The 27,615-nt window shown below is 43.1% G+C and overlaps 1 protein-coding gene and 1 long non-coding RNA gene across 4 annotated transcripts in view; both read right to left on the reverse strand.

The window, feature by feature from the left end:
• Positions 1–27,615, reverse strand: part of IGF2BP2 (insulin like growth factor 2 mRNA binding protein 2) — a 75,880-nt gene that overhangs the window by 37,133 nt on the left and 11,132 nt on the right. For all 3 annotated transcript variants that reach the window (XM_048506378.1, XM_048506377.1, XM_048506379.1), the window contains exon 3: positions 3,442–3,490. In XM_048506378.1, the coding sequence (XP_048362335.1) occupies positions 3,442–3,490 (49 nt within the window). The remainder of the gene's footprint in view (positions 1–3,441; positions 3,491–27,615) is intronic.
• On the reverse strand, positions 23,773–26,989 carry LOC125438152. The gene is made up of 3 exons (XR_007245297.1): positions 26,851–26,989; positions 25,967–26,042; positions 23,773–25,722 (listed from the first exon to the last, which is right to left on the reverse strand). It is a non-coding gene; the product is annotated as an uncharacterized LOC125438152 (long non-coding RNA).

Here is a 27,615-nt window from a genome sequence, read left to right on the forward strand (position 1 = left end):
AGGCAACTCTGGCATTAATGTACCTGGCTATCCCATTGAACACAATGTACTTTTACAATTGAGGTAATTTATAGGGACACATTTGCTGGCTGTTAATCTTACTTCAAAGCACGATCAGATTAGAGGTCTACCAAGACTCCTCTGTGCTGTGCAACTCTAGGAGCCTATAAAGATTCCTCCCACAACTGCCCTGACTAACAGCCACAGCAGTAAACTTTCAGGAAACATTAAAACAGTGACTTTTCTCGCCCAAAGAAATCAAAGAGGCACAGGCAGCTGCTTTCCCAGAACTAAACGTTTAAAGCTGCCTTATTCAGTCAACACCTGAAAGCAGGAATTGACTCACCGGTAGTAAGTCAGGTGACTGAATTTCCTACCATACGAACTTCTGTACAGGAGCAGCAAATGGAGCCTTTTAATCAGGGTCACATTGTCATACTTGTGGGAATGATGACTAAGAGAAACAACAGTTACATTCAGTCATTTGTGAGGCTCTATATACCCAGTAAGGAGAAAGAAAGGCTGCAAATCTGTTTAGTCATTCATAAGAAAATTAAAGTCCATTTCAGCATGGTAATGAAAATTAAGAACTAACAACACTGGTTTCTATTTGTTATCCTGGGCTGTCTGGTTTGGAGAGTTCAAGATGAGTTCAGATCCAAAGGAATGGGAGATGAGTCAAGGCAGCATGAAACTAACAGACTGTTCTAGTCTTGGGCATCTTGCAAGGGAAGAGGTTGTTCCTGACAACTTGTTTACTTACGTACTTCCTTTACAGTCCCCCTTTCTCCCTGGGACTCAAGGCTGAAGTCTTTTCTTCCAAAGTGTTTCCACCAATCATCATTGGCATGGGGAGATTTAGATTATACACACATAGCACTGCCCCAAGCATCTCTTTGCAAGAACCTACTTCTGTTCTCTTTGAAAATGAGGGTGGTGATTCATCGGTGAATATGTCTATGAGGTGTAACCTTGTGAAATTTCCCTATTTCCTTTACTCCAAGCATAAATCTGCCACTGTGCAATCCTAAACAGAGTTACAACTTTCTAAGCCAATTGACTTAAATGGATTCAGTGGTATATCTCTGCTTAGCATTACAATTAACATGCTGTTCCTTAGTGTTACTATCACAGTTTCGTGATTTACTTGCAGATTGCTTGCAGAGCATACAAACAACCAGTAACTGAGTAGATACACTTTATATTACCCATTCCTGTATTGGTTTTCCACTAAGTACTCACACACTCATTGTCACAGAATCATAGAGCTGAAAAAGACTCCAAGGGCCATCAGGTCCATCCAACCCCCTGCCATGAAGGAACACACAATCAAAGCACTCCTGACAGATGGCCATCCAGCCTCTGTTTAAAAATCTCCAAAGAAGGAGACTCCATCACACTCCGAGGTAGTGCATTCCACTGTCAAACAGCCCTTACTGTTAAGAAGTTGTACCTGATGTTTATGTGGAAATCTCTTTTCCTTCACCTTCAACCCATTACTCCTGGTCCTAGTCTCTGGAGCAGCAGAAAACAAGCTTGCTCCCTCACCAACATGACATCCCTTCAAATATCTAAACATGGATATCATGTTACCTCTTAACCTTCTCTTCACCAAACAAAACATACTCAGCTCCCTAAGTCTCTCCTCGTAGGACATGGATTCCAGATCTTTTATCATTTTGGTTGCCCTCCTCTGGACCTGTTCCAGCTTGTCAATATCCTTCTTGAATTGTGGTGGCCAGAACTGTGCACAATATTCTGCGTGAGGTCTAACCAATGCAGAATGGAGAAGAATAATTACATCTCTCGATCTAGACACTATACTCCTATTGACTAGAGTATTCTACAGCCCAGAATCGCATCTGTTTTCTTGGCCGCCGCATCACACTGCTGTTCTGTTTGTAGTCTTCTAAGACTCCAGATCCCTTTCGCATGTAGTGTTGTCAAGCCAGATGTCACCCATCCTATGTCTGTATATTTCATTTTTTTCTGCCTAAGTGCAGTATCTCTGTTGAAATTCATTTTGTTTGTTTTGGCCCAGCTCTCTAATCTGTCCAGGTCATTTTGAATTCTGACTCTGTCCTTTGGGGTATTAGCTACCCCTCCTATTTTGGTGTCATCTGCAAATCTGATTAGTATGCCCTCTATTCCATCATCCAAGTCATTGATAAAAATATTGAATACCACTGGGCCCAGGACAGAACCCTGTGGCACCCCACTAGTCACTTCTCTCCAGGATGAAGATGAGCTATTGATGAGCACCCTTTGAATGTGGTCAGTCAACCAATTACAAGTCCATCTAATAGTAGCATTGTTTAGTCCACATTTCACTAGCTTACTTGCAAGAATATTATGGGGCACCTTGTCTGTACAATGCAAGACTGCTCTACAATATTGACTGCCCTTCTTCCAGGGCTAAAATACAAACTGCCTGCTTGCCATGTGATGCCTCTCTACCTCAGAATTAATTAATTTATTATTTTAATTAAATTTAATATGCCGTCCCTTTAGAGCTCAGGGTGGCTCAAAACATCCATAACACACACACACAATAAATAATACACATCTAATAAAACCATAAACTACCAAGATAGTGTGTGTATTCCAATCTTTCAGTGAATCACCACACTGAGGAGATCTCAATTGACGTCAGTGGTGTTGATAGTGTTAGTGTTGGTGGGGGAGGCCTAGATGTTAATTGTAGCTGCCTCAACCATATGCCTGGCAGAACAACTCTTATAGGAGCTCTGTAAAACTGCATTAGGTCCCGCAGGGCTCTGGTCTCCTCAGACAGAGCATTCCACCAGGCTGGGACCATCCTGAAAAGGATGCAAAATTCCTGTCATTTTTGGGGTGCTAAATAGGAATTCTGAAATAAAGCTGTAAGTGTGTAAAGTCCTCATTAGAGTCTAGTGATTTGAGACTGGACAAGATGATTACATTCTCATATGTTGTGGGAGAACAAGCTGTGTGCATGAACAATTACTACAGCATCTACTGTGCCTTTCTCAGGATTCCAAAAATGTCTGCAGGGTCAAAATAGTTGCAGGCTGCTACTGCAAGGAACTACAAAAGCCATTCCTAGTCTCACTATTTGCAAGATGTAGGGCAGGTGTTTTGGTGTGCTTGACCGTCAAGTGTGGTGTTTTATACTTAGCTACATATCATCTAAGCAAAAAGTAACAATCAACAAAGTTTCATTCTCATCTTTCCACAGCTTATTGCGAAAGAAGACCAGCTACACCTAATTGGGTAGATCAGCAGCACAGAAATATTTTAAACAAACAACCAACCTAGAAAATCTCAGTGTGGAGTTGCACTAGGACAAGGAATGAATGGATACTGTTAGATACATAAATAATATTAGTGTGTGTGCGTGTACAAATACAGCTATGGGGGAAGGAGAAAGAAGGAAATAATAAAAACCCTTTATTCACTTACCTCCCACTGTAGATGAGGGGGGATATTCCGGATCTGAATCTTCCTGCTCCTATGAAAGAGTCACAGAAAGTAGAGATTATGTGAGTGTAGAACATGGGGAATGACAGGCAGTGGCCTTCTCCACATAAAGCACCAGAATTTCCCTGTAGTTGATGAACCATTAGCTGTGGTGGAACCTGGGGAGGATGGAGAAGGGGAGGGACCTCCGAAGGGCATAATGCCATAGACCCCCACCCTCCAAAGCAACCGTTTCCTCTATAGCACAGGTGTCAAACTCGCGGTCCTCCAGATGTTATGGACTACTGTTCCCATCATCCCCTGCCAGCATCTTGTCCATAACATCTGGAGGGCTGCGAGTTTGACACCTATGCTTATGGGAACTAGGATCTCCAACCTCCAGCTGGAGGCTGGATGTTACCTGGAATTACAGATGATGGAGATCAGTTCTCCTGGAGAAGTGATCCCAGATAGGGACTGGCAGCCCTAAGGAGAGCAGGAAAAAGGCTATGTGGGCTTTCAGGAAAGGGAAAAAGGAAATAGTGTACACTGGGGGGGGGGGGGAGTGAGATGCCTCCCGCAAATTCTTATGGGTTCTTGCTTGTCAATTTATAAACTTCAAACATGGTTCTAGAGAGATTTTCAGTCTAAAATGCATCAGGCACTGCTTGCAGCACTATCTGACATGCAAGTGTGATTTTGTTTTGTTCACTAATATCACCTTTATGGGAACATAAGCCAGCAGTGTTAGCATATGTACTGTCTGCTCTTAGTCTGCCAATTATTTTTCCCTACTAGCTTATTCTGATTTCTCATGAGATCACAGATGATAAGAAGGGTCAGCACTTGTTAGTACTTGGACGGGAGACCATCAAGGAAGTTGAGGGTTGCTACACAGAGGCAAGCAACGGCAAACTTCCTCTGAATGTCTCTTGTACTCTAAGTCGGCTGCAACTTGATGACACCTTACCCATGTACATTAGGAACCAAGTACTATGTTGACCAAGGAAGGTGAAGAAAATATCATCCTTATTGCAAACAGCTTGCAGTACCTCTCACCCCAAGGATTAAGTATGAACAATTTGAAAGTCAGAGGAATTGAAGCTCAACCAGTGCATTGTGATTTGCATTGAACACAGTTGTGTATTGGCAGCAAAACAGAACCCGAATTATTTTTTGATACCTAATTTCTTTTTTAAAAAAAATGCTGTAATTTATCATCCAGTACAGATGCTCTTGCCCGCTTCACATATAATCTCCCAGACAATAATTTAAGGAAGACAGGAGGCAGCCCCCTTCCCCTGTGTTTCAGACCATGTCTGACTATTCCACTTATGTTTCCAGTTACAATGAGGTTTTTAAAAGAGGGTTAGTGAATTGTGCGATTAGTGACTAAAATTAAATGAAGGGGGGAAGCCACCGCATTGCTCATTTGTAAAAGTGAGTCACTTCCTCCTTCTGGAGAGAAAGCAAGCAGCCAGAGAGAAAGACAGTGACCCAAGTGTTTAGACTGAACACTCTGGTTTGCTCCTGCTGTAGACTCTTGTGTAGCCATGCCCATCTAGACAGAGAACAACAAAGTCATACAAGCCTTGCATACGTAATTCAAAAGTAAAACCAAGAAATTGTAGGTATGTAAAATCTCAGCACTATTTTTCACATATAACAGTTTTCATACATGGGTGTATGGGGAAATGTGGATACCCAGAAATACTGCTAAATGTGAATACAGCTCATGTTTTAAATCCTCTTAACAACCTGTAAAGTAGGTTAGTCTGAAAGAACATCCTAGTTCGACACTAACCACCGCCCTTCACTGGCTTTTATACATGATTGCATAAATATAGGATACATACACAGTGCAATAGCACTGTGCATTTTCTATCAAGTGCAATTTCTATCAAATTACGTTGGCAAAAATATGAGCACGAGTATGGGTCATACAGTCTTGCCTGCTGTGATAAACAGAACTGAAGGTGCCCGGAATAAGCTCACCATGGCACTGGCCTGCTTAAAAGAGAGTGTCCAAGTTAAGGTGGAAAAAAGAACATTGCCTGAAGCCAGATACGTTCTGAAAGCTTTTAGGAGTAGGTGCAATACGCTCAAATGAGTTCATTGCCTACATTTAGCACTACTCCTTCCTGACTCAAATGCTCCATTGCAGTGGAAACAAAAGGCAATGTGCATCCATGAGTCTATTTGCATCACCAAGGAGATACATCAAGGCTTCTAAAAAGAAAGGCAAAAAAGGCATCTGTTCTAACGTCAGACCAAATGGATCAATAATCTCTGCTCAATCATGCTTCTCATCACTCAGCCAGCAGCAGATACAAAAAGTAAACACTTTGAAGCACAACCAAGCACACTAGAGTACCACCCAAGCGTCAAATCATCCCCCCCAAACCTACACATTTGCTCTTAAAGGTCTGTCAACACAGTGATTTCCCATTATGTTAACATAGGAAGCAAAGTTTCAGGAGCATAGCTGTGTTGGTTAGTTGGGTGAGTGAGTGAGTGAGTGAGTGAGTGAGTGAGTGAGTGAGTGAGTGAGTGAGTGAGTGAGTGAGTGAGTGAGTGAGTGAGTGAGTGAGAAGAGCAAGATTTGAGTCCAGTAGCACTTTAAATCCCAACAAGATTTCAGGGTACAAGCCTTCCAGAGTAAAAACGTCCTTCATCCATTGACAGAGGAAGCTTTGACTCTCCGAAGCTTATACCCTGGAAATCTTGTTAGCCTTTACAGTTTCTTCTGCACCAAATATTAATCTTTAATATTTTACTTAAGCACTGGGCCATTAAGCATCAAAATGAAATTAATTCTTTAACATCATTATTAATAATGTCTCATTTCTCTCTATTGGATCTTATTTTAGAGTCTCATTTCTCTCTATTGGATCATCTAGAGTCTCATTTCTCTCTATTGGATCTTATTTTAGCAAGTCTTAAGACTTCAAAACCACTAGTCACCAATCTATTTCTTCTGTTTTGTCTAGGCACTCTATCAAGGGTTTCCAATTATCCATGAACTCAATTCTTTTCTTTAAGTAACAAAGTTAACGTGGCCATCTCAGCCAACTCTAATATAATCATCTACCATTCTTCAATTGTAGGTATAGCTGGAGTTTTCCATTCCTGTGCATATACTATTCTTGCTACTGACATCATATAAAAACAAAATTCCATGTTTTCTTTCCAGACATCTGCCCATAAGTCCCAACATATGAGCCTCAGGTTTCATCCAACAATGGAATCCTAAGGGAGGTTACCTGGGAGTAACCATGATTTCAGTAGGATTCTGAGCAGACATGGTAGGCTTGCCCTACCAGTACTGGATACATTTGCAGGTTTGCTTGTAGAAAACAAAGCCATTTACACTTGTAAATTTTATAAATGTGTTAAGTAGCACAAAGTTTTACAGTGCAATCCATAGGAGCAGGGACAGATTCATCGGGAGGAGGGAGTGCCGTGGTGCTACGTCCAATGGGGTTTCAGGTGGTGCAGGAAGAAAGGAAAAACAAAACATCCTGAAAAACCCCATGCAGTCCAATGGTCTCAGCCACACTTTTTAGTGACATGTCAGCTGCCAGTGCAGGGGGCATTCCTGGGCTGAAAGTCTTTTGGAAGTTGACTAACATCAGTTCTGCCTCCAGGAATGCTTCCAGATTGTTCCCACACAGACTGGTGCAGGTTCCTGGTTTGGATGCTTCCAGGTTTGGATGCTCCACTGCCAGTATATTTGCCCCTAACTCTGGATGAGTGGATTCCTGCATGGGTGCAACCACGCACACCATCCATTACTCAATTTGTGCTCCCTCCCATGGATTGCACTGATGCATTTTATACCTTTAAATCAGTAAAATAAGTTTAGTTGATAAGTAATTAATGCATATATTTCAATCTTCTCAAAAATTCTCTTTCTTTTTAAAATACAAAATATTTTCCCATGGCTTCAAAATTTCTAGAGGACTGGAAAGCAATAAATTGTGGATGTCATGAACTGAAGCCTAGACATGAAGTTTAAAGAACAGGTTTGCCGATTGCAGGTTGAAAAATTACTGGAGATTTGAGGTGGAGCCCATAGAGGGCAGGGCGCAATACCTTACTGTCCACCTTCCAAGCAGCCATTTACTGGATAAACTGATCTCTGTTTTCTGGAGATTGGCTGCAATTCTAAGCTCACCAGGTCCACCTGTAGGTTGGCAGCCCTATTTCAGCACTTCCTAAAACAGCTAGTTTTTGTCTCTTTGTAATGTTTTCTGCTGAAAACTGTCTGCTGATACTGCAAGAGAATTAAGTTTTATGCCCAACTCCCCTGTAGTTTCACTGCAGGTATTTCCAAAAATCTACTTCCACCCATGCACCTGCTCCCAAGACATGTTGACTCCTAGTGTCATCTCACACTTTAAAAAAAAAGTATTGCTTTCTATATTTGTAATCTCCTTGTCTCACTGCGGCTTGATATTGTCACAGGTATCCTGATGTCCAAAACCTAAGAAGCAAGTCAAGCAAAACTAAGGGGTCACTGCACCTGCAATCTGAGAGCATGAACTGAAAACTAAAATCTAAGACAGCAGCCATTTTTTTTAGATCAGATATAATTTCTACAAAGTTTACATTACAGGGTGTCAGAAAAGAAACTGAAAGTGAAAACAAGGAACCAGCAGGAAAACAGATCTGGAGAAGCTGAAAGCAAGAAGTTGTACCACACTGTAAGTACAGCAGATAAAGCAAAAATCTCAGCCAAGCCAAGTGAAGTGAAGAAACAAGAAAGAGATTAAATAAGGTACTTTTCAATTTGATGACAAGGCAAATAAGGGGAAAAGATGTAAAAGCTTGTTAAATAAATTAGCATAATATGGAAGTGATGTGTACAAACAGAAAAAAATCCTTACTAGAAGTCAGAATAAAACACACCACCATGTATGATTAACAATGTTTGGAGAATGGTGCTCACCACTCATTAAACACCATATAATATGCAACATGAAATTGTACCGAGAAACCTGGTATCTACATTAGAGGGTTGCAATCCTCCAGGCGGGCCCGGAGCTCTCCTCAAATTACAACTGATCTCCAGACTACAAAGATCAATTCTCTCAGAAAAAAAAGCAGCTCACAAATAGAGGCTGGTTGTGATAGTATCATATCCTTCTCCTCCCCAAACTCCATCCTCTCTAGGCTCTGCCCCCAAATCTCCAAGAATTTCTCAAGTGGGCAACCCTAAGAGAGGAAGGGGCTACAAAGAATTTAAGCAGAGAAGGGTAGATCTACACTGCTAAACCCCACATTTGCGCCTTGGTTGGGCAGAGGAGTATAGAAGCTGGGAGTGGCTTGTCCAGGGCCACCCAGTGAGTTCATGGCACAGCGGAAAATTCAACTGTGGAGTTCTTGATTTGTAATTCATAGCAACTATATTACACCAGCAATAGCATCAGTCATTGTTTAAACTCTTGTGCAAACAGGAAGGAATGCAGAAAATGTGGAAAATTTTAGATATGTTATGTAGAATGTGTGCTCAAAACATGCCTGTCCATTCAGAATTCTAACCCCAATGCAACAGTCTCCTCACAGCCAATCCCCCCCACAAAAACACTCATCTTTCCCCTATGCCAATGTAGTCCCCAAGAGCATGCTTTGCCCCCTACAAATGCAATACCCACTGTTAAATCTTGAAAGCATCTTTCTCACCTCATATGGCTGGAGTCCACTTGCCACCTTCCTGCTACTCACTCCTTCAGAAATTAAAAATGAACAAGCACTTACTTGAAGGGGATCCTAGAGTACTTCCTGAGCATGCTCTCTCCATTTAATAAGGAAAAAAACCCAGTTCATGCTAACATTCACTGAACTAGAAGATAGTGGCGGGATTCAGAATCTTCGGCATAGCCTATCCCCTACATTAACAAACTGACTTGCATCTGTGGCTCCAGTCCCTTGAAAGCTTTTGCTACAATATAAATGTATTAGCCTTCTATCGTGTCACCACTGTTTATGTTTTCTGCAACAGATTAATATTGCTAATTCTCTGGAATTATTGAACAGACAACAATTGGTTGGAATTCAGACACTTTAAAATATCTCCCAGCTTCCCACCCAAGAAATCATCGTGTGAAATAAGTGAATGGAAGCCTGCTGGGAGAGTCCAGTGTTTTGTTTTGACAGCCATTAAATCAACTCTTGCTAGATTACAAGGCAAACCTGGACTTCTAGTATCAACAGTAGGGATTCAAACCTGGGTCTCCCAATTCCTACTCTGAACACCACTGTAGCCTCTCAACTATTGCATTTCAGCTTTAAAAAGCAAGACAAGCCCCAGCCAGAGGTACATTCAATCACAGACCTCAAATGTAACAAGTAGTGAAGTTTTAACTGATATCTGCCTAAAGCAAAGAAGTTAGCAAACAGTGAACCTCACCTGGCTGGAATCCTAGAACTTTTCTATTTTACCACAAGAGGGCATACAACCCATTGTTTCAACACAGCGAAGCATGGCTGCTGCGGAAGTATTTTTTACTACAAATTGTATTTTCTTGAATCCACGCATTTGGCAGGTATTCAGTAGATGGACTTTTGTGTTACGCCTCAAATGACAGTGACACAGATGCTTAGCCTGATGGTAACTCCAGAGTGGTTCAGTGCAATTAGCTGTGAATATAGCCAAGATCCAATGAGATAGGATTAGCCTATATTTATACTAGCAGTTTATTACTACTTTCCTGCTGGACCTAATCAGCATAGTATAGTTGTTAGTGCACTGGAATAGGACTGGAGAAACCTAGATTCAGATCCCCACTCTGGCATAACGTTCATGGCTTTACTATATGTTAACATTGCCTTGTGTCCTCTCTGGGTCCACCCTGGGTTCTGTCAGTGTGAACTGCTCAGAACTCAGTTCCAAGGTGCAAAGTGTCTAATTCAGAACCATGGCATACAGGTAGAAGTGGCCACTTCTACCTGTATGCCATGGTTCTGAATTAGACCAAGCCATTTTCCCGATCCTTATGTGGTTCTGATGGACTAGATGTGTACTGACAGCTACAAATAGATTTCCCCAATCTGGCAAACAACAGTTTCTCAAGGCCATTTCAGGTTGGGAAAATGAAACAGTGGGAAAGATTAAGCCTTCTCTCCTCATGGTCCTGATCTGGATTGGCCCCCACGTGCTTGAGAAGTGAGTTCTGAGCACAGAGCTTGCAGGATGGGTCTGCGATAGGTTTTGGGGCAGACCCAGAGAGGACACAAGGAAAAGGTAATATACATCAGGGCTCTCCCTTGGGTGGCTTAGGGGCCTCAGCCTCTCTAATGTCTTTTATTGGTTTTAAATTTTGATTTTAATTATGATTTATAAGCTGACTTGAGCTACAAGTAAAGGTAATATTTAAATAAATAAATAACCCCACCTGGCAAACTACATGTGTCATCCTGAGGTACTCTGAGGAAAGGCAGAATAAAATGTAATTAAAATATCAATAATGTTGCTACATCTAGAATACCTGTAGAGTGGTTCAGGAGTAGGGCATGACCATTTCCAGCTTCCCAGCTAGAAATAGTAGAGGAGTACTGTACACTCTTTTGCTATAAGGAACACATACTGTTTTTCTTCTCAAATTCAGAAAGGAACTGCAATGGAGCAAATGTCAGAGTTGTACACAAACAGCACTTTCCTGTGGAAGTTGACGTGATTATCGGACAGCTATGGTTTGAAAAGATAGGTATAAATATTTTAATGAAGAGGAATAAATATGTTAGTTGGATTTCAAGTTCTGCCCTATTGATGGAAATTGTCTGACAATCCTAAACAAGAACTGCTTTTAATGTTTGAGTCAGCCAGTTTATTTATTAAATTATTTGGGTTATTTACAGTCTGCCTTTCTCAATGACTCAGTATGGATAACCCAACTTAAATCAGTGCAATCAGTAGGATGATACATTTAATAAGCAAAGTAAAAGGACTAGGAATTACAGGTATTTGAAACTGAGCTAATGTCTGAACTAAGCATAAGTATTACGCATGATGTGCTAAACAGTGCAGAATATGGTATTACAGCATTAGAAACAGTGCATTTTCCTGGGCCAGTTATACTATAACTCTATTTCTTTTACAAAAATGCCCTCCTGAATAATACTACTGAGGCTGAGTAGTAATGGTTTGCCTAAAGAATTCATGATTCAAATGACATTTTCTGAACCCAGGACCTTGCAGCTGTGTATTGTATCACACCACCCTCAGAAAAGCAGCCATTTTCTGATTTCCAATGAACTAATACAATCATTCTGCTCAAGTTGTGCCATTAGATAATGTTTTCAAATATGCACAAAATGCATTATAATTCTAGTTTGCAGCTCACAGATACTTCAGGAGAGATGCTCAAGGGGGAAATAATTCAGTAGCCTAGTAAAGAGGCCCAGACACATCTTCAGTCACATTGTCAATGTATTAATCAGTTCCAAGGTAGTAACAGCAATTTTGCAGTAGTTCACGACAAAGGATCTGACAAGCTGCAGGGTGTGACTTAACATGATAGCTTCTGATGCATCAGCATAATTCATGCTTCTTAAGAGCAATTTTCTGAAAACAGTCCAACTATATATCCAAATGCTCCCTTTAATGGATTGAATAGAAAGGCCTCTGCAAGACTACATACGTACATTGAAATTTGGCTTTGAATGATAAACCCATCAGGCCTTACTCAGCAACACTTAGGCCAATCCCAGAGTTACGCTGGCACCTGGCTCAAGTAAAAATTGATACTGTGCTCCCCAGAAATGTAACAGGGAGCACAGTGCGCATCCTGGCATTTGCAGTTAAACCTTTCATCTACTGCCCTACAAGCAAAGTGCCAGTGATCATTCTTAATCAGGTTCCCTAATTCCAACTATAAGAATGAGAAACAGGTGACACTGTATTGGGGCCAATAAACCTCAAATGGAAGTCACTAGCAGATGCTTCCTGCCTGCCTCTTTTCCCACCAGTCCAGGAGAACTGAAAAGATGATGCTGTGGTCAACAAAAGCCTCCCAGACAAAACAGCACTGCAATAACTTCTTGTAACAGCATAAGTACAAGCAGGGGCAATCTAGCCCAATGCTGCCTCTCTTCTGCACTGCCCATAGCCCAGTGGCATTTTCAACATGAGGCTCCCACAACCTTCAGTACCAGAGTTTTGGGTTGGGGTTGTTGCTTTTCTTTTAAGATTTCAGGGTTTCTGTGGAAGGGAAAGTGCAAAATCCGCTTCCCTGAACACCAAAGAACTTGCAGACCCAATCCAATGTCCCCTATATAATTGGAAAAATGGCAGAAACATCGCTAATATTCAGCTAGGGGTGGGGATAGGGAAGAGATGATCACAGCAGCCTACTTCAAATCTACTTTTTTCCCCCTGAACACTTATAGTAAGCTTGGCTGCATTTTAAGCTTGTTGTTCTGTTTTCAACTCTTTCTATCAGAACTTAATGGAAGGTAGAACTGATATTGCTCTCCCTAAGAAAAAAATCCACAGGCACTTCTGCAAACAGTACACAGGGGTCTCATTTTCAAATTCTTAACTGGCACCCTTGGGTGTCAGAGATTTATTACCCTGTTTCCCCAAAAATAAGACCTAGCATGATTTTTCAGGATTTTTTGAAGGATGCTTGAAATATAAGCCCTACTCCAAAAATAAGCCCTAGTTACAGATTCCCCAGGGCAGCTGATCTGGCCACGTGAGGGGTGCAAAATCATGGGGGAAAAATAAGACATCCCATGAAAATAAGCCCTAACGCATCTTTTGGAGCAAAAATTAATGTAAGACCCTGTCTTATTTTTGAGGAAACACAGTATTAATGCTATTCTACCTTCACACTGTCTTCATAACATGGTCTGCTTCCACCGATAGTCTCCACCAAAAAACTAAGCTTGGGTAAATGCTAAAGGATATCCTACTGGGCAATGACATAGGTATAGATTATTTATGGTGTGGGTTTGGGGGCGGGGCCCTTACCCACCCCTGGGGGTGTGGCCACACCTCCCCAAGCCCCACCCCGACCTCAGTGCTTATAAAACCAGCTCTCTGAGGCTGGGGACAGCAGACTCTCCTGCCCCCACCACCCCTCCCCCACCGCTGGGCTCCCAGCCGGCAGCCCCTTCTGCCCTCCCTGCTGGGCAGAGGTGTAGCTAGGGGAAATGGAGCCCGGTGCATGGGTGGCCGCTGTGATGCTGGAATCCACCCCCAAACAGCATCACTTTCAATGGTGTTTAAACTAGAGAGCCCAGATTCTCCTTTTAAATCCACCTTAAAGGGAGAATCTGGGGTCCCCAGTTAAAACAACATTGAAAGTGGTGCCGTTTTGGGGTGGATTATCCCCCACCCTGAAACAGCATCATATTCAATGTTTAAACTGGGGTCCTCAGATTCTCCCTTTAAATCCATGCCAAAGGGGGTGGATTTAAAAGGAGAATCTGGGAAAATTTGGGGGTGCCTGCTATCATGGGTACAATTGTCAAACTAGCAGCACCAAACTTTCAGGGTATCTTTAAGAGACTCTCCTGATGACACCACCCAGGTTTGGTGAAGTTTGGTTCAGGGGGTCCAAAGTTATGGACCCTCAAAGGTGCAGCCCCCATTTTCTATTAGCTCCAGTTGGAAACAATGGGGGATGGGGCAACCTCTTTGGGACTCCATAACTTTGGACCCCCTGAACCAAACCTCACCAAACCTGGGTGGTATCATCAGGAGAGTCTCCCAACAAATTCTGAAATTGTGGTGCTGCTAGCCTAAAAGCCATGTCCACTACAGGCCAAAAACTGAAAAAACACTAAAATACAAAAAAAAACCCAAATGGGGACAGAGCTTTGGACATGTAATGGGGGGGGGGTTGAACCCGGGGAACCCCCCCCCCCCTTACCTATGTCCTTGCTACTGGGGATTATGTCTCAGTTTTCATACTTGGGTAAAGATGCCCAGTTATGCCTCACATCAGCTGGTAATGACACGTAAGCAACTGAATTACTATTTGTCCCCTGACAATATTCACCAACGCAGCAAAGGCATTCTTCCTTGCTTCCATCTATTTTCTGAGAAAGGCAATAATTTAAGCACATTTTACCGCTCTCAACTGATGAGATTTCCTGCCTGGATTTCCTGTAGGAGCTATGCTGGGGTCTGGTTTGTTGCCTATGGAAACTAGAAGAGGGTTCTTGGGCTTCTCTGGAGTGATGGTAATTTTCTATTTCCTCCCTCATTGCCCTTCCAAAGCATTCAGTGATTAAGGAGGGAGGAGAAATAAGCCACCAATCTCCCCTGCCTGGGGAGGGCAGAAGCCTGCCTGCAGGGACCCCGGGAGGGTGGAGCAGAGGTATATCTAGGGAAAATGGAGCCCAGGGCATAATCTGAGTTTTCCGCCCATCCACCCCCCCACCCCGCTTCATTTTCCCTACAGTGGAGGGAGGAGAGAAATCAAGCCATCTGCCAATCCCATGGCGCAGCACCCAGGTCTACCACTGGGCGTGCAGTCAGGAGCCCAGGTCTACCACTTGGGCAGGCAGCAAGGGGCCCAGGTCTACCACTTGGGCAGGCAGCAAGGGGCCCAGGTCTACTGCTTGTGAAGGCTGGAAGGGGCCCAGGTCTACTGCTGGGCAGGCCAGAAGGGATTGAGTCGGCGTGCTGGCACGGGCTCTGGCTCCGGAGGGCCAGCCCCTCCCTCAACCTGGAAGAATCTGGGGTCCCTAGTTTAAACACCATTGAAAGTGATGCTGTTTGGGGGTGGATCCCCCCCAATAGAATCACTTTCAATGTTGTTTAAACTGGGGACCCCAGATTCTCCCTTTAAGGTGGATTTAAAAGGAGAATCTGGGGAAATTTGGGGAGTACCTGCTGTCAGGGGTGTAATTGTTAAGCTAGCAGCACCAAAATATCTTTAGGAGACTATCCTGATGATACCACCCAGGTTTGGTGAAGTTTGGTTCAAAGGTGTAGCCCCCGTCTCCTACCAGCTCCCACTGGAAACAATGGGGGATGGGGCACCCCCTTTGGGAGTCCATAACTTTGGACCCCATGAATCAAACCTCACCAAACCTGGGTGATATCAGTGGGAGTGTCTCTCGAACAATTCCTGAAATTTTGGTGCTGCTAGCCTAAAAGTGCACCCCCTGCAGGGCAAAAACAGAAAAAAACACTAAAAATACCAAAAAAAGATCCTGAATTTTTTGCGCCCCCCAGTGACCAAATGGGGGGCACCTGGGGACATTTGACTCCCATTGTAAATACACCCCTGCCGTCAGGAGCAGGCTACATTATCTCCTGCTCGGATGGTGGCTGGGAGCTGTCTAAGCAAAAGCAGGGGTTGGAAACAGCGGCGGTGGCAACCCTCATCCCCTCTGCGGATGAACGGGTGAAGGTTTGTCTCTGCGGGGAGAAAGACTTGGCAGCCATCTTGAGCGTTCTCGGATAAGAGCGAAAAAGGTGGGTGTTTTAAAGGTGCCTCCGGAGCAGCAGGAGGAAGCTCTAAAGACTAATTCCCTAACTATCTAGCCAAATCAGATAGAGCACAGAGGACATACAGCGGACTGAAAAGAAACAGTAAAAGACAAGTCCTATAGGAGCCTATATAGCCACTCTTAACCACTGAACCACCTGGCATGATACAGTGATTAAAGCTTCAGATTGGGACCTGGGAAACTCAGTGCTGAATCTCCACTTGTGCATGGAAGCTTACTGGGTGACCTTGGGCCAGTCACACACTCTTAGACCTGACATTGGCTAGTATTTGGATGGGAGACCTCCCAGGATTGTGACTTGGAGGCAGAACAAAACTCTACAGGGTCACCATAAGTCAGTTGTGACCTGACAGAAAAAAATAAGCTTCTTAGCTTCATCCAATTTCTTGCTCTCCAGCTTTTCTGGAGTATACTTAGAATTCAGTACAAGAGTTAAACCTAATAGATAATCTCAATTGTTATAGCCAACTCAGCATAGAGCAGTGATGGTGAACCTATGGCACAGGTGCCAGAGGTGGCACTCAGAGCCCTTTCTGTGGGCATGCATGCAGAGTCCATCATGTGGAGGGGCGGAAAATCACACACACACACACACACCCACACCCACATCTAGGCTGGCCTGGGCGCGATCGTTTACCTGGGAGTAAGCTTTGTTGCTGGCAATGGGGCTTGCTTCTGAGTAAACCCTCCTAGGGTCGTGATTCACCCATTTGAAGCATTGCATGGTTGCTTCACCAAGCTTACTTCCGAGTAACGCGTTTCTAAATGAAAACCTCAGTATTCAGATTAAATTGCCGCATTGGCACTTTGCGATAAATAAGTGGGTTTTGGGTTGCAATTTGGGCATTCGGTCGCGAAAAGGCTCGCCATCACTGGCATAGAGGATGGCAGTATTAATGTATACAAATCATAGTGATCTAAAACAACAAATTAGAACATCATTATTAAATATTTATATTATTGCAATGCTTAAGAGGACAAAAACTGACCTGGACTCTATACAAACTGCTCTGCTGACATATTCATATTTCTGAGTTTCTGTTCTGGCCACTCCACAGTCAATCACAACCCCACCGTGGTATCAGATACAGATGGAATATTAATAGTCTGGAGACAATTCCTGAGGGAGTCATCAGTCACCATGATCTGGAGTAACAAGGAGACTCAAGAGCTAAACGCACAGACCAGCATGGCGGCAGTCAGCACTGACAACCTCCCTCACAAGCCACACATGAAATCAATGTTAAAACTTAGCTAACTGAACACAGAGTGCAGTATTCAGCTTAATTTGCCATTTGGGTGCTTACATGACAGAAACTGTCATTTCCCCAGTGTTTTGTCTAAAGAAACTTTCATGAGGAAGCAGGGCAGCAATGAACTCAAAAAGGCATTTTCTAAGAAATATCTTTTATTTTTTTAAAAATGTACAAAAATGCAATTCCATTCAGTTTTCTGAAGTATATATTTAAAGCAATTCACTATTCGTTTTAAACAGTCTTTTCTGTCAAATCTCACATTACTTGCAGAAGTTAACAGTCTCAAATAATTCCAAGTTGGAAATGTTTTTGAAAGGTGTCTTACAACAAGCATGAAAAACAAACTCCTTTCTCATTTGAGGGTGGTTCTTTTTGCATATCTTGACCAGCTGTACTCCCTTTCGCTTGCTCTCTTTTTCTCCTGGCACTGTAGTCTGTCTTGTTGAAGAGATTGGTTTGTCATTCTTTCGATAAGGTATTCTGTGCTTTGTTCAAGGTATATTACTTTTGGCCACAAAACATGTCTTTCCAAGATTCAAGATGGCTGCAGAAAGTAGTAGTAAACAGCAGTAGTGGAAGGCTACTTAGCCAAACAAACAAAACAAACCTGTCAATTCAAAAACATTTTGTAGCAGCTTGTTCCAGGCCTTCTATGCAGTCTCTAATAGGTCTTCTCATTACCCCTCCCCCCTCACTCAACAGAAAGGGCGGGAACAAAACTGCTTATATTCTGACAGACTTTCTCACTCCACTCAGTTTTCCCTAATGTCCTGTGGGGCTGCTTGTCTGGCTAAGTTATGAAAAACCTGATTGCTGCCTGGGTATACGATCTGAAAGGGAAATGTGCATACTGGAAGTCTCCATCATGTGAAGGCCAGAAAATAACAAGTTGTGAACGTATAAACTGAGTAACTGCTGCACACAAGGTTTCCAGCACAGTGGTAGAGATGTCAAGGAGGAATAAGTAGCAACACACAATTAAAGCCTTGTGAGGAGGGTGGAAATGAAAACTGATTTTACTTTTAACACAGACAGCAATTTCTCTTGCAATTACTGTTTACTGTGTTCTAAAGAATATCCCCCACAGTTTCAGTTGTGCATCTTCTAAGGTTTAGCGTCCAGTTGTACAGTAGGCAGGAATTCCCCACAGTGTTGTAAATCACATGAAAGGTATTTGCAAACACTCTGTCAATGATGCTTCCACACTAGCTGTTGAGCCTGGAACAGACATTATTTGCTCACTTCATTTTTACTAGAAATTCAGATGACATCTTTGGCAATTTGTTACACTTTCATATTTTCTGTGTTGGGTTTTTAAAGGTGTGATTTTTAGTGATTTTTTTGCACTTTAAATACAATTGCCATTTATCTGCAGAATGATGCAAGCACTACTAAACATTTTCTGGGTCAGGGACCCTTTGAGCCTCTTTCCACTTTAAACCATCTTCCATTTCTCACCTTAATTGCTTCTTATTCAACTTCTTGCCCAATTTTTTCTAGCCAACATCTCTGGTGTGGAACATTTTGATTGCTGGTGTTTCTGCAACCAAAGAGTTCATTTTTTTCTGATTTGGTGTCTGCTAATATTACAGCCCAGTTCAAATGTTGTCTTGTGGAGGCAGCACTGGGCCACGCCAGCGGATTTGCTCTCCTTGGGGCACTTACCCTGGTGGAGGGGCAAACATGCCAGCAAGTATCCCTCTAGGATACAGATGCAGTGCGCAGGGCCACGCCAGTGCTTCCACACCACCCCCAACCTCACCTGCGCAGCAGGTGCATTGCAATGGTGTGCCTGGAGGTGGAGTCAACGTTAGTGGAGAAGTGTGTGGTGGCCCAGGCCTTGGACCTCTGCCGCACTTTTTGGTGGCACAAGTCCACTGAGCTCTATGGAGGGCTTTCCAGTGGCAGGGAGATTTTTTGGGTTTTCCTTCCTCCTAGTACCACTAGAATGTCCTCTGGAGGCAGGAGGGCAGCTGTTTGACAGTGTCCTCCTTGCCACCCAGGGTTCTATACTGGGCTGCCCATCAGTTGCCTGCAACCAGGTCTTTGTGATGCTTTTATGGTGTATTTGTAGCATTTGTTACTGAAATTCCTGATCTAGAATAAGTTGAACATTGAATTCTATGCATGGAAACATATAACCACACCGATCATGGGATGCAACAAGTAACTCCACTTTAAGGTACTGGGGTATTCATTAACAATTAACAGGTAATCTCCCACTAGTGGAGTCCACAAAAACCTATACATACAGTTTTTAGGATAGTCTTTGTGGGGATGTATTTTTTATTTCATTTACCGGTATATCCTGCTTTTCTCCCCAATGAGGACTTAAAGTGGCTTACATTGTTCTCACCTCCACCATTTTGTCCTCAAAGCCCCTATCTGAGGTAGGTTAGACTGAGTGTGTGACTGGCTGAACCTCTAACCTGCCTGTTGGAGGAAATAGATGACTTTACGCAGTACCAGTGGAACTCAGCTGGGTGGCAGCCACTTTCTGAAGAACCACTTTAGCGCTAAGGGGTGCAAGCCACAGTAGCCCATGCCTGGGCGTCCTGACCCATGGCTTGCTCCACCCCAAACCTCTTAAGGAGGTACCTCCAAAGAAGGTTAGCACCATAGCTCCCCTCACCATCAGATCAGTTCCCATGCGCCAACCGCCGGCTTGACTATGACATCAAACACATGCATTAACACTGGTCATCCAACAAGCTTTAATGGCAATGTGTGACTTTGAACCTGGATCTCCACATCCTAGTCCAATACTCTAACTACTACCACATCACCTCTCTGAGTCATTCTGAGTGGATCCACTGTTGAATGTGGAACTGTGGCAACACCATCCTGTGCCCTTTTTCCTAGCCACTGTATCCACCTACTGAAATGGAAACTGAATCTTTGCCCTTGTAATTCCTCATCGACCACTGCGGGCATGTTGATGTGCTCATTTTTGCAGTATTTATGGAAGGGACTCTCAAAATGGCTGGAGTTTCTGGCAGTCTTCTTTGTATATAACAAATAAGTTAGTATAATTTAGCCTTGATCCATCAAAAATAATTTGGTTACATGAATAGTTATTTTCAATATGATCTAATTGTGTATGTGGTGAGGAGGTGTGCAGCCAGGGTATAAATTAGTTATGTAGCTCTTTGGTTGATAGAGACAATGTTGCAGGCCTTCCTAGACTATTCAGCAAGAAGCCTGATCAGTTGCCTTCTATATCCACAAGACACTTTGTAATTTTATGTATTGTTGAAGGCTTTCTCAGCCAGAATCAACTGACTGATGTGGGCTTTCTGGGCTGTGAGGTTATGGTCTGATGCCACTGGGCCACAAAGAGAAAAACCTCTTACAAACATGCCTTGGAGATGCCAGCCATAGATGCAGGTGAAACATTATGAGCAAAAACCATCAGACCACAGTTACGCAGTCCCGAAAACACACAACTGCCAGTTATAGCTTTACTGCCTCCCATGCATGTAAGTATTTTCCTCTGAATATACTAGTGTGACAAAGCAGTGTAATATGCCTTGAATTACACCCAGGGGACCTAAATCTCAGGGAAAAAACTCTTTCCCAGGGAAGGGAGTAATAAACTGATTAAATTACCAGCTAAGCAGAGATCAGTTTCCTGCAAGGGGATACCCATTTGCCCAACTGCTATGAAGGGGCAAAATGGATGGCTATTTGATGATCTGAGAGGGAAATTAAAGAACCAGGAAGCACTCCAAGTTGATTGGAGAAAAAAGAGCTCAGTGACCTAGGAGGGGCATCACCCCTCCCAAAGTCAGGATGAGTAAATGGAAACAGATGCAGCTGGGACTGGAAGGGTTAAAACATCTGCACACCCAATTAGCAATGCTCAAACCACGACCAGGAACAAGCAAAAAAAAAAAAGACCAGCAACTGCTCTGACCAGGCATTATTTTATATGTTCCAGCATGCTTATGTCCATCCCAAGAGCGGGATGTTAAGATAACATCTGTGACTCTAAATCTTAGAGTGGGCTCATGAGTTTTATTTTCTCAGACTGCGTTCAAAGAGCCTCACCAAACATCTGACTGCTTCTTCCATGCATTAGCTACAGTTCCCTGGCTGGGCTGGGTACCAAACAGGAGAAAGTGGCATAGGAGCGATGACTGACTACAGCACATCCCTTCAACAAAGTGGCCAACCAATGCCCTAAGATGCAGGTAAATGAGGGAGAGGGCAAAAGTGTTTGGGTGGTGGAATTCCCCAAACACCTGATGGGAAGTGAGGGAGGGGGAGAAGAGGGATGAGTTGTCATGCATGTATACACAGCCCTCACCCTCAATAACATATACCTCTATTTTTTATTTTAATGTCCACAACATAATCCTTGTTCTTGATGTACTTGTTTTAAGGCTTATTAACTGCTTTTCCATCAGTTTAGCAAAATGATATCTCCCACTTTTGCATTTTTCTGAGTACAGTTCAGATCACAAAAATATCAGGAACTATCTTTGATAACCGATTTAGAGTTAGTCATAGGTTCTGTTGCAGACAGGTAGCTAAGTTATTCTGTTGCAGCAGGAAACAAACAAATAGAACTTTGACAAGTACTCATAAAAACTAACTAGTGATTATCCTAGAATAAGATTTTTTGTTAGAGCCTTCAGACAGATCCATGTCCTCACGAGGCAGGCACATACAGGCATGCACAGACACACAAATGAGAGTATGAAGAAAAGAACCTGTGAACAGCAAGGTCAAAGTAGCCATGAAATGCAGAATATAGGATGAGAGGTAATTATGTAAATACAGTGTAATCAAGAAAAGAGACCACCAATACTAGCAGTAATCAACAATCTCTGTTCTAAGCTAGTTTTCTTCTATAATGTCTGGTATATGGCCAAGTATCTATCCACTTGTTTGTTTATGTAGGTCCTTGTGGCAATGTCGTTTGTCCTTATTAATACATTCTTTTGGTGGATGATCCAGAAGCTCATCAAGGCTAGGTACACTGCACTTCGTTCCAGTTAGTTGCTGGGTAGTTTGGCCTCTTGAGTGAAAATAGGTGCTGGTGTGTCAATGCCGCACAGTTCTACAGTGCCCAACCCCAGAAGTGCATACTGGGTTTGGGCACTGCCATTCAAGAGCAAGCTGACACATTGGAAAGTGTGCCATAAATCATCTTCTACAATGGGGCTTTTCAGGCAACAGGAGGTCTCTCATTTTTGCCTCCTTTCTATGTCACCTGAAACCCCTTTGGCAACATGGTGGTGCCTTCATTATCCCATCTACGACGCTCCTCCCCATCTGGATTGGGATGCCATCTCCTGGATGCACTCAAACTTGTCCATTATGACAACAGCCCTTTCTGTCAGCGTCTTTGAACATGATGTCAGAATTGGGGTTTTTTTTGAGGTTGTTCATTGCTTCACTTTCCAGATGGCTGAAATTGCCTTGTAAGCGATTCTGTTTGCTAATTACTTCAGCCTGGGCACAGTAACAAAAGCATTTTATGTAAAAAATATCCAGTGAGGCACTGCAGAGACCATGTAGACTTCTTCCTGCTATTGAGAAAAGGCAATGAATTTTGACAGTTAGTGCACTAATTATTGATATGCTGAGAAAATGGCAGCCTTTTGGCAGTGGCCTGTTCAGTAGAATGCAGAGAAGATGGGTTCTGTCTTAGAGGGCATCGTTCAAAGGTAAAATACTTTATCAATAGTAGACTATTGATTTGAACTACAATGTTGTATGCTTTGTGATTTCATCTCTTTACTAGTGTTTCCAAATGGACTGTTTGTAGCTAATTCCTTATCTAGATGTAGCAATCATCTGTTGTTTCCATAGCTTGCTGATTTGTTTGCTTAAAACTATATACCACAAGTCCGATGTTTGTTTTAAGGTTGTGAGGTATCATAAGGGTATTTGGAAGTCATCTTCATTCCCTGTATCCAGGAGAATGTCAAATATACCTTAAGTGTTTCCTGCACAATGCAAGAACAAAGCTATCTTTCTAGTATAATCAGTAGGACCAAGAGCCAGAAATAATTTTGAAGTCCCCCCTATACACACCATTTGCATGTTCTTCGAACTGTGGGAAGATCAGCAGGCCTTGAGTAGCCATTTTAGGATGAATAAGTTTCTCTCTTCAATTCTGGTTCACAAAACAATGTTTATCAGTTTGATTTCTAGCCTTTTGTGGAGATTCTATTGTTTTTCATATTGTTACCAGATATACTGGTGATCACAAAGAACTGCTTTTAGTGACTTCCCATTGCAAACATAATTTTGTTGAGCAAAATTGCACAGCCATTCATCCTTGTTCCCAAATCCCCCTCCTTTTCTTTTCCAATCCTCTTTGCCTATAGAAGAGCTCCCATAATTGCATGAAAAGTGAGGTGGAGGTCAGACAGGTAAGACAAGTAAAACAAACTGGCAGCCCACACAGCTGTTCTGAAATAGGTAAGATGTATTCCCATAAGATATTCCCTGACAATAATTGGGCTCCTGAATAAATGACAGTACTCTAATCACAGGGTTACAAATGCACGGATTAGCATGGCCAGGTCAGCTATGTTCAAGAAAGGGGAGAGAGCTGTTGGGCACTGCTTTAAACAAGTGAAGAGATGAAGAGTTGAGGTAGGCAATAAACAGGAAAGAATGTGTTCCCTAGTGACAGAAGGAAGTATGAATGAGCCACTCAAACAGATGTGTTAAAAAAATTCAACCCACCAGCAACGGTTTTTCTGCAATGGTAGGGAGGTCTCCTGCACCTTCATTTGGGCCCCCAGTACATTTGCATTTATGCAAATACAATATGACACAGCAAATAGGGTTATATGAATTACATGCATCTACTGAACAATAGTTATATGAATATAAAATGGAATGGATGAAATGGAATTCAGCATTCTGAGCAAGTCAGATGCACATGACTGAGAAAAATTAGCTCTCTAAAGCCTGGATGATGCTGGGCATAGTTGCTCACAGGCAAGGTCACCGCTTCATGGCTTCTGTTTGCTGAATGGTACCCCTACCTCCCACTAGGCATCCAGACCACAACAGTCCCAATGTTTGAATATCTGGATTTGGAAACAGAATAAAAGTGTCTGGCAAATACACAGTCAAAGCTGTATTTGAGTAGAGATTTTTTATTACTGGGGGCAGAGTTTGCAACCCCCTGGTACAAGATGGTTCCCAACATCACACATACATTTCCCCATATCTCTACACGAGCAGTACCAGGTTTGCCTCTGCCATTCTTTGTAAGCAATGCTTGGGCACTGGATCAGCAGAGGTAGATAGCAGAGACTCTGTTTTAGGGCTGTTGCCATGGCATATGAGTACCTGCCACCTCACCTCCCAGGCTCACATGGATTCTTCTTTAGCAACTATTCAATTCAATGTTCTTACAGGATTTCCTGACAACACAACCACAGTGTCCAGGAACGGGGGCAACCCCCTCCCTAGACTCCCACCAAAACCAGCGGACCTCCCCCAAACTCACCAGCTCGGAGGGGGGGCAGATGATGGATAGCAGCCCCAAGGATTCTCTGGGCCACTGGAGCCATCAGAAGTGACCCAACCAAAGAGAAAGGGCCAACTCAAGACCACCCAGGCAGCGGCTGCCGGTGGAGAAGCCCCAGACTCCCGGCAGCCAGGCAAACCTGTCACAGCTCGTAGCAGGGAAGAGCGAGCCAGGCAGAGCCTTGCTGGAGACTCGGGGGACGGAGCCAGGAGAATCAAAGCTGGTACCGGAGTGGCCCAGCTCTGACTGGGCTGACTTGTCCGAAGGGAGAGTGGGGGCGGGGCCGCAGACTCTTTAACTTGAGGGGTGGGATGGCCAGAGAGGGCCGAGGGCATAAAGGGGGAGGAGAACATGAAAGGAGGGGAGTTGGTATTTGGGAGAAGGAGGGAAGGGGGGTAGGAGAAAATGCAGAGGAGAAAAACAAACTGGAGAAAAAGGGGGAGAAACAGGGACGGATTGTAGGGAAACAAAGAGAACCAGGACCGAGAGCAGAGTCCAAGTGGACCTGTAGGGATCTCAGTTCAGTTGGAGTGAGCGTGGGAGAAGAAGGCAAAGGAGGTGTCTACTCTGCCACTGTGTGGCAGAAATGTCTGGCAGGGGTGAACCACTCCCCTGAGACCAGGGGTGAGGCCGGGGATTCCAACGCCTGGATAAGGGATGAAGGGAAGGCACCTGAACCCTAGCCAGGAGTTTTGCAGGGGGAACAGGACACACAGTCAGTTCGTGCCACACACAAACAATTCAGGTGTCAAAAATGAAACTCAAAAATTCCCATCACTCACTTCTGCATAAAGGACTCAGTGAAGCTTGCCAACAGAAGTTGGTCCAGCATGCAGTACCATATAACTTGCTGTGTTTCCCTGGATCAAATGCTCCAATAATGTTCCAGTCAGTCTCCCAAAGCTGCCTGCTGTGTTATCTCTGGCCCACTCATATAATCAAATGGAAGTTTATTCAACACACAGAAAACCTAGAAAACATCCTCGTGCTACACAGTCAGAAATGCTCATGGAAAAAAACATGCCTCGAAATTCAGTTTCCAGTAGGCTGCCAAGTCTATAAATAGAAAAGAAATAAAACATCTGGTTCACAACTCAGCATTATCTCACAGTAGTGGCTACATTGCTTCAGAATCACAGATTTCCTTGGGAAAACACGCTAAATGTAACCCTGACTTCGCAGAGTTTGTAGACAGGGATAGGAATGGTAAAATTGGCAGGTGCTACTTGCATTGTACTTCCTAATTAGCCTGTTTTTGTCATCAGGCACTTTCAGACAAAGGCCACATAACTTGCTTTACCTTCAAGGAGAAAAATCGAAGGAGAAGTCCCTAGAATGCAAGGACTTCAACATCCACTCCACATGCTGCAGTTTCTCTATTAGAGAGAAGGGAAACAGGGACAACTTGAATCCTGCAATGTTAAATAGTTCCCGGGTAACAAGCACAAGATCAGATATAATCATTTCACTAAGACAATTTCTTCCTCATCTGCTATGGACCACTCTACTACCTTAGTTTATTGCTTTCTGTCTGGTATCCTAGTACTAACCTTAGTATAATGGATGTGTGCATGGTGATGTCAGGGAGGTGAGATTTGGCAAGTCAAATAATGTCGGTACGCACTACACCCAACTGGGTGCAAAGAGGGCTGGTGTCTACGTGAGAAGGCGTAATAGTTTATGTAAGTTCAGTTTGTTTATGTGCTACTGCCCCTTTAAGACTGCACCATGTGGCATCCTAAAGGAGATGGAAACAGACTGCAGTACTGAAATTATTTTAGTTTCAACTGTCTTGCAAGTTCATGTTTGGTATGCTCTTCAAAAATAAAAGGCAATGTTTACTACATTTCCTGCCTCCCCCCATGAAGTGTAACACCTAGGATTTTACAACCTGCACTTACTGAAGAAGTGACAAACGCTATATATGCCTTTTTAATAGCCATTTGTGCCACCTAGACATTTACTACATACTTTACAGCCAGATACATTAAATAGGTACCTGTTTTCTTATTATATACACTAACTTCTGATGTGTTCTGAATCTGTACCTCATAGCAGAGCTTCATGACTAATTACAGCTTTTTGTCAGGCAAAATACGATCTGTCTGGTTCTGAAAATATTAGTATTTTGAGTGTCCATTTAATCTAAGTGTTTAAACAGATGACACTTAAGTGAAACAGAACCTTAGAAAATGCAGAGATGTACTGGCAGAGCTGTGTTTGGTGCACATGTGTTGTCTCTTCAGGAAGTTCTAATGAAAGTTGTCACCAAATTCCTCTTTTAAGCTTGGGAGAGTCCAAATGCAGAAGCTGTTTCCAAAAAGGTGTTCCCTGAAGACAAAAAGATTATATTTACTGGGCTCTTCCGATCACCTCTTCCTTCAGTGAGATGGAGAAAATGCCAGGAAACAGGTTCCAGAAAACATACCTGTAGGTGCCACGGCAACCGTAAGTGCCTCAAGAACACACTGTAGGTATTCCAGACACTGTGTGGAACACAAGTACATTCATCTGCCCCCCTCCCAGCCGGACTTCATTTCAAGTGTGCAGAGGAGTATTTTCTTTGGACAACATTTTTCCACTGATCACCTTTTGCTATTCCACCTGACCAGCCTTCCTACTTTGTGTGGTTCTACAGACATCTTTTCCTCCTGCTGAAGGCCTTATAACATGTGGAATGGCTTGTAGAATATTCTAGAATCATGATAGGTTTTTCTCACATACTATTTTGGGACCAGCTCTGTAACCCACCACAAGCAATTGCTGAATTGTCCTTTTACCCACTGAATTATCTCCATGCTTAATCCCTTGAATTTGAATCTAGCCCAGTTAATTAAAAAACAAACAACCAGCAGCATGATAAACCAGCAGTAAACTTCAAACTTTCTTCCTGCATCAGCATTCCAGCACTGGTTTAGAATCCCACTACACTAAAAAGGCAGACGTTTC

This window comes from Sphaerodactylus townsendi, linkage group LG08 (assembly GCF_021028975.2).
Source record: "Sphaerodactylus townsendi isolate TG3544 linkage group LG08, MPM_Stown_v2.3, whole genome shotgun sequence".
Taxonomy (NCBI): Eukaryota; Metazoa; Chordata; class Lepidosauria; order Squamata; family Sphaerodactylidae; genus Sphaerodactylus; species Sphaerodactylus townsendi.